The sequence below is a fragment of the Amia ocellicauda genome, chromosome 21 (genome assembly GCF_036373705.1).
Source record: "Amia ocellicauda isolate fAmiCal2 chromosome 21, fAmiCal2.hap1, whole genome shotgun sequence".
Classification (NCBI taxonomy): domain Eukaryota; kingdom Metazoa; phylum Chordata; class Actinopteri; order Amiiformes; family Amiidae; genus Amia; species Amia ocellicauda.
In genome coordinates, this window is record NC_089870.1 from 19,115,078 (window position 1) to 19,129,565 (window position 14,488).

A 14,488-nucleotide genomic window follows, 5' to 3' on the forward strand; every position below is an offset into this window, starting at 1 on the left:
CTTTTGTTAGTTGTGCTCAAAAACGAAAAAACATGACACATCTACAGTATGTATAAAGGAGTTTTCCAAACCCTGTGCTTGCCCCTTAGAAGCACATTGCTTTTGTATTTAAAGGTTATATGTTTGGTTGGTTTGTTAATGCATTTTATGTTTTTAAGAAGCTGTTGATTATATTGCTTTTCTGTTTAACCCAGTTTTGTGTGCCAGTTACCATGGACACTGTGTTTCTGTTGCCTATATGCACTTGACAGTGTGTCTAGTGCAGTTCCAGATCTGAGAGAGCAGTAATACGAGGTAGACACTCCTGGAACATCCTAGACTATTTGTTTCGGCGCTCTGGGACTTGGCACCTGTGCACCATTCGCTTTTTTTCTCTTGTTTATTCAGTCCAACATCTGCGTTGCCCCACTGCACGGAGCATTGATGTTACTGTTGCCATATGCTCTGCTCTTCCGTAAACTGCCCTTTTACTGCCTCATAAATAGATTCAGGTACTGCGTTTTGGACTTGCTTTAAATTCATTTAATCTTAACAGGACTGAAGTTGCAGACATTGCTGGTAGTATGTAATCGCACCGGTGCAGTTGACCAAGCTGGGAGGGGTTGAGGTCTAGGTTAGGGTTGGAGTAAGTGAACCAAGTTTGTTAAAGACATGAGCGGATTTATAATTTAAATAAGAATTGAATTGAAATGTTCAGAGTATGGAATTATCTGCGAACTGTGAACTTTAATTTTTGTTTCATTATTTTATTCTCCTTAGATCAGCCCTGGATCTGGAATATCCCATATACCCAAGGACCCGATACGCACGGGAATGTTTGGGTGCCTTCGTAAGTGCCAGAAAAACACACTGAAACTCTCACGGGAGTCGAGGCTGGGGAGACGGCGGAAACGACACAGTCTCTGTGTCACTTTACTGTGTCTTTCACCACGTTGGTCTTTCAATAGCAGAATCATCCCTACACAAACAGAGCAGGACAAGTGTACGTCATTCAAATCCACAATATTCGCCTGTTGCTCCTCCGTATCTCTCTGTTCTGCTCATTCCGGGAATAGCTGCTGGTATTTTCAGAGGTTGGACGGACAACTGCCTGATGCCTGATGTACGAGTCTCTCTGTACTTTGTGATTTCTCAGTAATTACCCTGAGATCAATGGTCATTACATGTCAGCATCATAAGCTGTTTTTTTAGTGTATATTTTCAGGCAGTATCTGTTTAACTCTTAGAGACTCGCTACTATCATTGTGTTGCTCTTATTAGATATTAGTTCCAATTACTTCCTTTTTTTGTACTACAAATGTGTAGAAACGTGTCAGAACGCACAGTAGGGGACGTCTTAGATCAAGAGTCGCAGTAAATAAAGGTATTTTATTCTCAAAGCATTGTTCAGATTATTGTTTTTCCACCCATCGCATGTCCGAATTAGTTTATGGATTGTTTTACTGGTGTGCATAGGTAGATAAGCCTCTATCTTGGACAGATGTTAGTTCAACAAGGATCTGTGAGACAGCAGGGTGAAGTATTATAAAAGGGTGTGTGCAACTGATAATTAAACCTCAGCGGGTGAGTTTAGTTTAATGCAATAAAGCCACGAGACAGGATTGTACGAGAGGCCTGACATATTAGCGCCCTGTGGTTGCTCAAGGTTTTGAAATAGTACATGAAATTTAAGTTCAGTAATCTTGGGGGGAGTTCATACCCCAGGGAAAGGTTTCCACAGCAGCACAGAGACTGCGTTTATTGATTAGGAGCCTTTTGTGGATGGGGAGCCATACTCACCCAACACCAGCAACAGCACGGCGAACAGAAAGTTTACATTCTGACCTCGAACGAGTTGATTAGCTGTGGGGTTTAAACCGCAATGAGTTTTCACATGAGAAAATGAAACTGCTATCACTCCCGGCGATGCCATATGTTCTCTGAATTAAGAAGAAAGACAAATCACAGCAGGAAGATCTTAAAAATACAATTTAGAATAGCAGGTTTCATCGGCGTTCTTCACCAGCTACGTTTTTTAAAATAGGCATCAATTTCATTTCTGGTTTACTGTTCTGAAGTCCAATCTAGCTTTTTCCCCCCCATCTTTCTGGGGAAAGAGATTTAGACATCAGTTTCTTACTGCATTACATATTTTTAACTATTTCAGTTAAATACACAAGTCCTAAAATATCTTAATTCCTGCATAGAAGACAGACAGACAGACTAAATATTATGATTATTATGCTCTCTTGCTGACGGGACAAATATGGAATTAATCGCCCACTCTTAACCTTTGTGAATCTGTGAAGAATATGCTTTTAGAAAAGTTTGTCTTGAACTTAGAGATTCTGGTCAGTGCTGTGTTTAAACATGGTTTACCTTGTTGACGCAAATTATTCAAATTTACAAAAGCATTTTTTTTTTTTTAAATATGTCGAATCCGATCAATCCTAAATAAACATTCGATATTTTGAGTCCTTGCTTGTCTATTTTTATTCGAATGTATTCCTCTACATTAATAGTAACTAATCATTAGGAAAAACAATAAAACGATCTAAATTATTTGAAGGTGTCGTGTTCCTGTTTTTTTCACATAATGCTGTCCAAGCATTATAAATAATGCATTTATTAACCTTGCCTTATGAATGTGACATTTGCACAAAGCAGTTCTTGCTGTAACTGATTAAACAGAGAAATACTCCAACGTGAACAGAAAGGTCAGTCAGTATTGATCCTTTTTTGTGAAGATGTATTCCCACTTTTCAGAGCTGCTGCACTGCTTGGTATTTGGATCAGGGTGTGCATTGCTTCTGTTTAAATTAAGGCCTTATCTTAGGAGCCGTGCACATTTTAATTAAACATGTATGGCCATATATCATGAAAAATGGTTCTTCTTTGGTATTATTTGCTCTTGCTGCCTTTGTTTCCATATTGGTGACTCATTTTTAATTTACGTGTGAGATAAGTCTTTCAATTTATGCAGATTTATTTTGTGATTTCAAAATGAATTAAGTGCAAGTAAAATATTTTATGGGCAAGTACTATTCATGCAGCACTTAATCCCATTTTGAATTTCATTTGTTTGTTTTACTCAATTGAAACAGAATATGTGGCAGAATAAATCAATACTTTGCCCTACCCATCAATTGCAAATTAGCATGGCTTAATGATGCAGGGAACATTAAACAGCCAATGATAATAATAATAAAAAAAGAAAGAGATGATTAATCGTTCCCTATGGAGATGGAAGAATTTGTATATTGTAGTGGTATTTCAAGAGTATTGTTCTGAAAAATAAGGCCATAAAACATGCCGGGTCACTTTGAACCTGGTCTGGAAAAGACACCAGTCTATTTTATGTTTATGTGTAAAATGGCCATTAAAGGTAAAGTTTTCCACATGTGATTTATTTTATTTTATTGCAGACCCCAAGCTAATATTGAAATTTTACATGTCCATCTGATTGAAAATTATATGTAGCACTTAGTGGAAATTAATCTTAAACGGACTATCCATAAAACATGTTTCATTACATATCCGATTACTTATTCAGATTGAGGACCCTGCCTTTCAAATGGAGTGAATAACCATTTTCTGTTGAAATTGCATACACCATACCAATATCTATACTACTGTCTTTTAATAAACCATGCTGCAGTTTAGGGTTATACCCAATACGTGTTCTTATAAACATTAAACAAACCATTTTATTGCAAAATGCATTTGAAAGAATATCAAGTTAAGTAAGATCAACACAAACAACTCAATTGTTGCCTGGTGTGTGTATTGATGTAAAGGTGTGTTGGGAAAAGCGAAGACTGAACTATACTGCGCACTTTGCTCGCGTTCTAGTGGCGCAGCTCTCCGCAGTTCTGCGCAGATCTGCCCCTTTCTCGCCACGCCATTGGTGCAAATGTGCAGATCTGCCCACACGGAGGCGCCCGGTCCTGCCTCTTCCCCGCCGCTGCGCCGCCGGTCTCGGCAGCCTGTTTAGCGCCTCTCCGCGTCCGGCTCGGCGCAGCGCTACAGCGGATCAAATCACAAGCGCTTCTCCGGGGGGAACCAGACGGGTCTCCCTCCTCGTCCTCCTCAGAAAGCCCAGGCCGGCACAGATGCGCAGACGGCTGCTTCCCCAGCGGCGCATCCCACTGCACATCACTGGGGAACTGGGAGGAGGCGAACTTGGAAACTGAACTTGCTGTACAAACCCGAGCAGACGCAGGGAAGCGATGAGGATGTGATCTGCAAGCCACAGGTGAGTGCTGCTACATTATAAAAAGTGCATTATTATGATGTGCAACTGGATACAATCGCATTGGATACATGTGCACTGGAGTTTTAAACATGGGAATACGCGTCCAGCATGGATAGACCAGACAAAGAATAGCCGGTGAATGGCTGACACTGGGATACTTTTTCCTCCTGCCCAGTTGTTCAGTAATGTCCGTGTGATGATGGATGTTGGGGTCTGCTGTTCACTCTTTCTCCTGGATTGCACAGTGAGAAGACCACTGCTGGGTCCGGCCGCTGGGATCCCATGACAAGCAAGGATGGAGAAAGTCTTCATCAACGCCTTCAAGGATGACACCTGACCCGACGCGCTTGTTTTGAGGGTGTTATTATTTACCACTACCATTGAGAGGCAAAGACAGACGGATCATGGATATTTGAGGAGAATATAGTTTTGCACCAGAAACGCCACCCTCCGCCCGAGCTCAGTATTTGAGGGTGAAAAAGACGGGAGATCTTAACTGGACTACTCCCCGTGGCAGACCATGCGGAGGGCCCCCAGCGAGGCTGCGTGATGGCCGGCCGCGGGGGCTGCTGCTGCGGGCCGGGGCCCCTCAACGAGGACAACGCGCGGTTCCTCCTGCTGGCGCTGCTCATCGTGCTGTACCTGCTGTGCGGGGCCGCGGTCTTCTCGGCGCTGGAGCACCCCAAGGAGAAGCAGGCCAAGGAGAGGTGGGTGCAGAGGTTTGACAATTTCACCCAGAGGTACAACCTGAGCCGAGGGGAGCTGGAGAATTTCCTGCGCTTTTATGAGGAGGCCAATGTGGCCGGGATCCGGGTGGACAGCATCCGACCCCGCTGGGACTTCACCGGCGCCTTCTACTTCGTTGGGACGGTGGTTTCCACCATAGGTAAGAGGTCCTTTCCCAATTCACTGCAAATGCAACATTTGTAACATAACTGTAGCCATTTGTAAACTCGTAAAATGTAAAATGAAGTCTGATTGAAATTAAAACAGGACGTTTTTTCAGTAAGTGTGTCCTATGTACATATGGATATTACCCTGTAATGATGCTTGTAAATCCCCTGTCAGGGGGTGCTGATCCACCTTTTGTTGTGAATCTGTTAACCTTCTCAAAAGTGAGATTTAAAACAGAATTAAAAGAGGTGATTGTTGCTCTTTGGTCTCCAATTAAGGACTGTGATTCACCAATTAGTGTACTCAGGACTTCAATTTAACAGTAGCACATACTTCACTTAAGAGAGTTGGACCATCAAAATGTGTAAAATACCAAGCTCTTTCATTCCACATGGGATACTGACCTCCTAGGTTTTTACAAGTACCTAGAACAGTGCATTGTGAAGTGACTTTTTATTTAACGTGTTGTTGTTTTGTACATTGAGTTGACTCCAGCATTGCAAGCATTATATTAGCCAAATTAGCCAAATTACTCGAAATACAAACATTAAATTATATGGCAGAAGCATTTGATTATAGTTTTTAGATTAAATTAAGTCAAAGCACTATTTAACTGTTGTATTCTTTTGTTATGTTTCTTCGTATGGTCTCGGTTTGGGGTGTATGCTTAGTTCCTGTTAAGATGTAAAGACAGTGTTAGTCTAGATTACACACACTTTACAACTCCTGGAGATTTACAGCCTGTGGGTCTGTTTAAAAGAGACATCAGAGACTCCAAAGAGATTGAAGAAGACGGTTTTATATATGAATTCCTAAGTTAAAACAAATGTGGCTACAGTACTTGCTAGCGGATTGTGGAGGCACTTGAGGAGGTATTTGAAAAGACCTGTGTCCATGGATCTCAGTCACACAAAAACATACATGGAATTGTTTTGGTATATACTTAAATTCATAAAATTACTGAGCAGAGCCTCTAAATCTAATTTGTATTGCAGTGCAGCGTTTATGAGATGAAGAGTCTGGGGAACATGCTGTCCTCTCTTTTGTCTTTTAACAATGAAGAGGGGAAGACCTGCCTGCAATTTTTGGAAAACAGCTCAGGGGCAAAGCTGGCAGTTCTCACATTATTAACATTTATGATGGCTGCAGTAATTAGCTGAAGACACCTAAGCCACAGATCATAAATAAATTTGACTCCGAACTTCTATTTCTGTCATGAAAAGGTTTGGGCCAGTTGCCCTGCGTCACTGCGATATAAACAACTCCAGGGGAAATGAAGCTCCTCACTACTGATAAAACAGTTTCCTTCCTGCAGTCAGAAGTTGATTTTTGTCTGACACTTACATCTTCAGAGATGCTCATGTTCTTCTAAATGCTTGTATGTGGTTTCCCCCCGAGACTCAACTGCAATGAGTGGCTTCATCTGTGAAAGAGAGTGCATTTCAGCACTAATACTTCACCAGTAAATTACAGAAATGCACGTCCAAAAGTATCTGGTTCTTCGCGTCTTTATAGTTTGTGAATAGTAGAAAATTGTGTTGTGATTCCCATCTACATAATTTTAGTGACATGTCAGGTTCAAGTGATTTAGTTTAGTAATGTTATCTGTGGTGAATGATTGCGCATACTGTGAAGTTGCACGAGTACTGTGAAGCATCCTGTCTTTATTTAACTTAAAATGGAAAACTCGAATGCTTTCTTATCTCAAAACCTGCTATAGAACTGAAAGGAAGGCAGATCACAAGTTCTGCTTAAACCTAATTTGGTGTTTTGGTGTTTGAAACGCTCCAAATGTGAAACTGGTCTCAAAGTGATTTCTAAAACCCTTTATTGAACTCCTGTCTATGGGTCTGTATCAAAATGCATCACTTTCTGTGCCTTTAAGATGAATCAAGTCATTTTGTTAAATAAGTCAGGCTTTAAGAAATAACTTTGCGGCCAACATCTTATTTTACACCTTTAGAAAAACATGCTAAAATCCGTAATTGCCAAGATCTTTCTGTATCATGTGTCAGGCACAGAAAAGCTCCTTCGCCTTTCTGACTCTGTGCTTGTCGGGTCCATACAGGCCCATCCACAGGCCCTCGTGGCCGTTATTGTCCAGCTGTGGGTCTGGGATACCCCCAGCATGCATCCAGGCCCTCAGTAGGTCGATGAGAGGAGCGGTAGGAAAGCTGTTGTATCTCTGTGTTGCACGGTATCAATTTATGTAAATCGATCGATGGTTTTCAGGAAACTCTTCAGGAAAAGCTGTCGATTAACATTTCGGGACATTGATTTTTTTTCTAAATGGGCTTCAGTTAATGAACAAGAGCATTCCTGCGTGCCCCATTAATACACCTTCAGCAGGCTCCCAGACATGTGGCAACTTTTTTAAAGCTGGTCAAGTGTAACACGTGACAGGGAAGGGAAAGGTAATGTCAGGAGATACGTTTTTTTGAATTTCCACACAACAAAGGAGGAAAGTAGTTTTTTATTTCAGTCTATAAAAGCAGCTGAAGGTTGTCAGACACAGGAGTGATACTAGGATGTGGACGTACGGTTATGTGGTTTGTTTTGAGCACACAACACACAACACATCTTTGTGTTACATGTTATTGAGGGCTTGTACTTTAGGTTGCCAAAATCTTTTTGTTGTTCATAATCACAGAGGGAGCTCAGACCTTCCAGTGCTGTTTTGGTGTATTATGCCTTATGGGAGGATGTCCATGCCAAAATGACAAAATACCTAATTGGCAAATGGGCTTTTGTGGTGCTCTTATAAATCAAATCACAAGATCCGTCGAGATTCGCATGCGATTGTGTGAGGAACGACATATTTCTGAGGTGATTTTATTGTATTGTCACATTTTGACAATTTGTGGGCCTTTATTCAGAGGGAAAGTAATAACCCGTTATAAAATTACTTGGAGTCATTAGAGTGCTGTATCAAGAAAGCAAATCACACTCAAGGAAATATTTTAAAATAAGTATTCATTGATGTGAAAGTCCCATTAACATCTAAATGCATCTGAGTTTTCTCTAATTACAAAAAGACACCCCTGGTTGCAACTGAAGTTTTCTCAAAATTAAAGTTAATAATTGATCAGATATTTTCCATCATGTTCCAGCTTTCTCAAATACCTATTTAAAGTTTGTGTAAAGCAAAGAGAATTGTGAGTGACAAATTAGATTCAGATCAGTAGTCAATATAGGCCAACGTTGTCATATTATTGATTGTATAGAACTGTTGTCCGTTGAACAGAACATAAAATGTCATATTATTTTTCATAAACATGTTCACATAAAGTGGGGCTTTGACAGAACCCATGGCTGTGTTTTGGACCTATAAATACTACCAGTGTTTCTGCCTTTCTGAGTTTTTTTTATGGTTGTTTTCAATTGTCAATTCCTATCAGTTGTCCTCTTACTAATCCCCAACAGACCTTCTTCCATTTGATAAAGGTTCATTTGTGTTTGAGGAGCTATGGGAAATTGAAGCCATTAAATTCTAAATCATAAAGGTTAGCCTTGATGCTTAGAACTGTAGATCATCTGAGGTTATTATTCATGTGCTTTATCCTCAGTTATGCCTATTGGAATGCAGAGCAGGAAAACTAAATATAATGCACTGAAAGCTCCCAGTACTGAAAGGATTTTCCTTAAGTTACGGCAAATATTCTGTTTTCATTTCTGTTTTAATGCTCAGTGTACAAGGCCTTGTGATTGGTTACTGGAGGACTGGCATTGTGATTGGTTACTGGAGGACTGGCATTGTGATTGATTACTGGATGACTGGCCCACTACATGGTTGTTCCAAGTTCAGAATGGAAAGCTCAGTAAAATCCCAGCTTGTTATTCAAGGAGCTGGGCGATGATTTCTCCTGCAATGGGGACAAGCTGGAAAAGGCTTCCCACCCTTAAGAGCAACATAAAAGCTTTGAAGAGCTTAAACAGTGTTTTATTTGCAAGACCAGTGCTGTGCGATTGTAAGGAGATATACAAAACAAACCGCTTTTGTTGCTGGAGATGGCCTTGCTCAGGGAAATGCTTCACACTTCCTCTCCAATCCAGCTGCTGAAACACAGTGCAGAGAGAAGGTCTAATAGAAAAATACAAGTTATTTACACCCATTATATACATATATGTATTAAACAATAATCAGTTTGCTCATCCAGGCTTTTCCTGAGAGAAGTAACGCTGACTATATCACACAGTGATTGAGATGCAGTTGTGACATGTCCTTCTGGGGCTGCATCTTTCCTGGCACTATTCCCAATTATTGCTCACCCCTGTGTTTTCTTCTCCTTTTGATGGTATTAGGAGTCCGGGCAGGGAGCCGACCCAGATTGTTCCTGTCGTAGCGTATGATATGCGATTACCAGCTGGGCTCTAATCATCAGGTGGCAACGGGGGGACTCGGGGTCCGTACTTTCTCACACTGTGGCGAGTTCCTACATGAAGGCTCTCAGATATCACTCCTCACTCCTTACTCCTTAGTTCATCTCTTCTGTTGTAAAGATTTCCGTACACGGATTCGCAAGGAGAACCAGAAACCCGACCCGGTTCTATCGCTGTCTGTTGTCCTGGTTGAGCTTGCTAAAAAGGGCATTTTTGTTGAGATTTGGTTATCTAACAGAAAATGTGAAATGTTTCCATATACATTTCCTCCGAGTACCATAGGGAACCTAAATATTGCACAAACAGAAGATTTTTCTTGTATAGTAATAAACTGACAGTGTCATTAACTTTCATTATTACTTTGAAAGGTGCAAAATCATGGATGGATGGATAAACCGTTTCTCTTCTGAAGGAAAGAAAATATTTGGACATTCATAGTTACTATACTGTATCTCACTCTGCACATAAACCAGGTTTTCTATTAGAGACCTTGGACTAATTTATTGTAGCTCAACAGGTGCCCTTGAAAGAAACTGTTTTCTGCCCTGAAGGATTTATCACTGATAATATTGTATTCTTCATTCTGCTGGTAAGGGCCATCAAGTAGGTTTTCTGAAACCAGAAAAAAGATCTGAAGTACAGTCTTTCACAAATTGTTTTGATGTAATGATCTGCAACTGTCTGCTCCTTTGAACAACCCCCCCCTAGCCCTCACACCATCCAGGATGAAGTGCTTCTTGTATTTAATCTAGCTCAGTGCCATGAGCCCTGCTATGCTGACAAGAGGTGATGGATACACGATGCTCGCCCCACAGACCCGAGAGGAAAACGCAGAGAACAAACTATAACCCACTGAAGATCTGGGGGTTTAATGCCAGTTATAGCCAGCAGTGTGTCAAATCCGTTTCTTTAGGTTTTTTTTTTTTTTTTACAATTACAAAGCAGACATCAAAGAAACTTGTCATGAAGAAATTGACTCGACCTCTTTTCTCAGGACAGCAATTTGTGTCTTCTTCTCATTACTCACTCATCTCATCCCCCGGTGAGAATATCCTGTGTTATCGGTCTGAAACTGTCTTTCTGACCTTGTCAGTTCTGGACCAGAGTTCTCATTATCCATAACTTCAGGAAAAAAAGAAACGTTGCGATTCACAGAGAAGAAGCACCGAAGATTAGGATTCGAACCAAACATGAGAGTGACTTAGTTTTTGTATGAATACATGTTTTGTACGACACTGCCTGGAGTCGCACAGCTGCTGCCCAGAGCACGGAGGGAAAGGTCAGGGCATGCGAACTGTCAAATAAGAACAGCATCCTGACACGAATACACGACATCCTGCGCAAACACAGCAGAGGGAGCAGGAACCAGCGGCCTCATCCAGCCTGTCCATTAAAGCCTGCCGATTCTAAAAAGCTTTTTAGATTCCTGTCGCGCAGATGTCATTACATTGTGTGTGTATGTGTGTGTGTGTGTGTGTGTGCTAAGTAATGATTTTACCTCAAAACAGAGAAGAAGGTGAGGTAGCAATCATTTGTTATGATTATGATTATTATTTTTGTAATTGATTCCACAGGCTGGATGACAAACAGCTCTGTGAAATGATTTTGCCCACAAAGGCAGCTGTGAGAAACAATAATAAATGCCAGTTCAATGCATAGTTATTAACATATCTGTCATTTGAGGAAATTAGTGGAAAAATTAAGGCTGTAGTTAGTGGTCACCAATGGCAACCTGCTAGCGGTGCTCGGTTGAGTGAAGGTGGCATTTCGAGAGGCAGAAAGTAGTGCAGGGTTTGAACGCCAGGCAGACACAAAGAGAGGACTCTCCTCGTTAGACATAATTAATTAGGGAGTGCTGATAAGCTGACAGGCCACTTCTCAGAGCTGCATGATGAACATAAGCTGCCGGCGAGAGTGAGGCTCCCCCAGCTCTCGTACAGACAGCCCTGTGGTTTTCAAGATGAAAGGGAGAATTCGTGTGTGTTTTTATACCGTATGCTAAGCTCTGATGTCTGAAGCACTGCTACCAGTTTCCATGTGAGATTTCAGCATGATCAGATCAGAGGGCTCATTAGCAAGGTGGCTTCTCGAATCTGAAGGAGGGCTACCTCCTTTCATGTGTGCTGTACGACTAAAACTACGAGCCACTTTTAACGTCCGAATCAATTTTGCGCCACCTTGATGCAATAGAACCCTCAATCTCTGCTTTGTGATCATTTTTTCATTCGCATTATAGTTTCAGCCATAACCGAGACATTTAGGTAGAACAAAGTGGCATCATTGTGGAGGTTCCAGCACGGCCAAGAGTCACAAAAAGAACAGACAGGAAAAAAAAGTCTCCTATTATATTTTCTATTATTGTTCATATAGTGAAATGACATATATGACTGTCTCCTCCATGTTTCTCTTAGGCATTTGATCTTTCATATTGTAGATGAGTTGTTGAAGTTCTTGCACCGTGCTGAAGCGTGTGAGGATTGCATTTTAGCCCTTTTCTCTTTCTCCTTTTGCAGGGTTTGGAATGACCACTCCAGCCACCATCGGAGGCAAGATCTTCCTCATATTCTATGGTCTCCTCGGCTGCGCTGCTACCATCCTGTTCTTCAACCTGTTCCTGGAGCGCCTCATCACGGTGCTGGCGTTCATCCTGAAGTCCTGCTATGAGAAGCAGCGGCGCAGGAAGGGCGTGCTGCCCCACGACAACAGGAGAGACTCCACCCACTCGGAGGGGCCAGACAGCCTCAGCGGCTGGAAGCCCTCAGTGTACTATGTCATGTTCATCCTGTGCATGGCGGCCATCATTGTCTCCTGCAGCGCCTCAGCCATGTACTCGGCCATCGAGGGCTGGAGCTTCTTCGACTCCCTCTACTTCTGCTTCGTGGCCTTCAGCACTATAGGGTTTGGGGACTTGGTCAGCAGCCAGAAGCAGGAGTACGAGAACCAGAGTCTCTACAGGCTGGGCAACTTCTTCTTCATCCTCATGGGGGTGTGCTGCATCTACTCCCTGTTCAACGTCATCTCCATCGTGATCAAGCAGACCCTCAACTGGATCTTGAAGAAGCTGGAGTGCCGCTGCTGCCTGCGCTGGCAGAGGAAGGGCTTCCGGGCCCGGAGGAACGTGGTGATGCCCGGCAACTTCCGCACGCGGCGGAACATCTCCATCGAGACGGACGTGATCAACGAGAGCGACATGGATGGCCGCCGCATGTCGGGGGAGATGATCTCCATGAAGGACTTCCTGGCTGCAAACAAGGTATCCCTGGCCATCATGCAGAAGCAGCTGTCGGAGACGGCCAATGGACACCCGCGACAGTCAGGTTCCAGCTCTCGACACAATGGCTTCTCTGGGGGGGTCGGGGCCCTCGCCATCATGAACAATAGACTGGCAGAGACCAGTGTGGACAGGTGAACCTCGGGGGAGTAAGACTTGTCTTGTCTTGTCTTGTCTGGACAGCTACTTCAGGGGGAATATTTATATCCCGAACCACCAAAGTTCAGCCGGTAGATGCATCTACGTCTCCTTTTTACAGTACAATATTTAACGCTGCAAGTTAGATTTATAGTTTTATACAGAACAGGCGGCAAGTCAATCTAAAGATAGTTGGACAGAGAGGACAGTTATATTCCTGGTGTCACAAGTCTCATTTACTACCATCTTCTCATCGAATGATCTTGATATGCATGGGATTTAAATCAAGCCTTTAATATAAACTAAGCTTTGGTTTTGTTTTTCTCCGTGAGACTTCTCTGTTAGACAGCACTGACCCAGGCATGAAATGACCACAGAATGCATTTCTCATTGTAAACACATTGACAATATAGAATGCCTGAACAGCATAAATAACAGAAAATAACATGCAGGGTAGACAAGGGGATTCAGAAGCAAAATGCTTAAGCTACAGCTGAAACCAGTCCCTGAATGTTATATCATCCTGGACTCTTGAAACACAAATCCCACAAATATCCCAAAATATTGAGCCGATTTGAAAATGAATTGCACTGCTGAGAACATTATGAGAGACGGCTACAGGAAGCCCCTGTAAACCGTATTGTTAATTGTTCCCCGTTTTATGCAGGGTAAGTTCAGAAGCATTCCTGCATGTCTTCCCTGTTTTCTCAGTCAAATTCAATGATATCTGACTTGGAAAGACGTAAGATAACATTATCTGTTTAATTGTAGATAGAGGGAAAGGAGATCAGTGATAAAATATTTTTGTATAATACACCATAATACACCATATGGAGAGGAACTCGAACGGTATCACGATATCGGATCCAATTGGATCCTTTGACTGCATCGTTTGATCACTGCATATATTTCCCCTGATATTTCATCTGTTGAGAGTATTTAATTAGCTAAGCTGATTGTACTGTTTACAAAACAACTGCTGCTGTACTGTACATTTAGATTGTTTATCATTAATTCATTATAAAGAATATTTCAGTTGCATTCCTCTGGGGAAATGGCGGTGGATTTTTTTTGCAGAGTTTTCCCTGTGTGGTTATTTATTCAAGTCAAGCTCAGATCACATTTGATTACACTGGTAAAATCAGGTTTACTGCTGTGGATGTGTACCTAAAATTAAGAATATCAGCATCATCTTCAGCCTTTACATATTAAGGACTTATGTCTACATGGCAGGGGGCTGATAAAGGGAGTAATAATCTGCCCTCACGCAAGCATCCATTTTCTTGCTGTCTACTTTGCCTTTTTAAAATTGCTGTCATATTTTTCTTTATGAACACCAAGCGTTCGCAAAATCCTCCCCGGGATGTGAAGAGCAATAAAATGCTTTGGCTTGATTTTTAATGGAAAATTTACATTCCAGCAGCAGTGTTCAACACAAGCATCACTGGGGGGAATTGGTGTAAAATAAAAAAAAGATTAAATACCGTGTAGTGTAACTCAGCGAGGACTCAATACAAAATGAATAGAATAAAGAGTTTGAAATCTAGGTAGATGTATACCTCAGAAATAGA

The 14,488-nt window shown here is 41.8% G+C and overlaps 2 protein-coding genes across 2 annotated transcripts in view; both read left to right on the forward strand.

The window, feature by feature from the left end:
• The window catches only part of tdp1 (tyrosyl-DNA phosphodiesterase 1), a 28,440-nt gene extending 25,987 nt beyond the window's left edge, over positions 1 to 2,453 (forward strand). Inside the window, exon 16 of the mRNA XM_066694166.1 lies at positions 760 to 2,453. Within this exon, the coding sequence (XP_066550263.1) occupies positions 760 to 833 (74 nt within the window). The 3' untranslated portion in view covers positions 834 to 2,453. The remainder of the gene's footprint in view (positions 1 to 759) is intronic.
• Positions 2,454 to 3,256: 803 nt separating this feature from the next.
• On the forward strand, positions 3,257 to 13,958 carry kcnk13a (potassium channel, subfamily K, member 13a). Its single transcript, XM_066694167.1, has 3 exons — positions 3,257 to 4,234; positions 4,480 to 5,120; positions 12,022 to 13,958. The coding sequence occupies exons 2-3, from the start codon at positions 4,784 to 4,786 to the stop codon at positions 12,915 to 12,917; spliced, it is 1,233 nt and encodes a 410-aa protein (XP_066550264.1). The 5' UTR covers positions 3,257 to 4,234; positions 4,480 to 4,783; the 3' UTR covers positions 12,918 to 13,958.
• Positions 13,959 to 14,488: the final 530 nt, after the last annotated feature.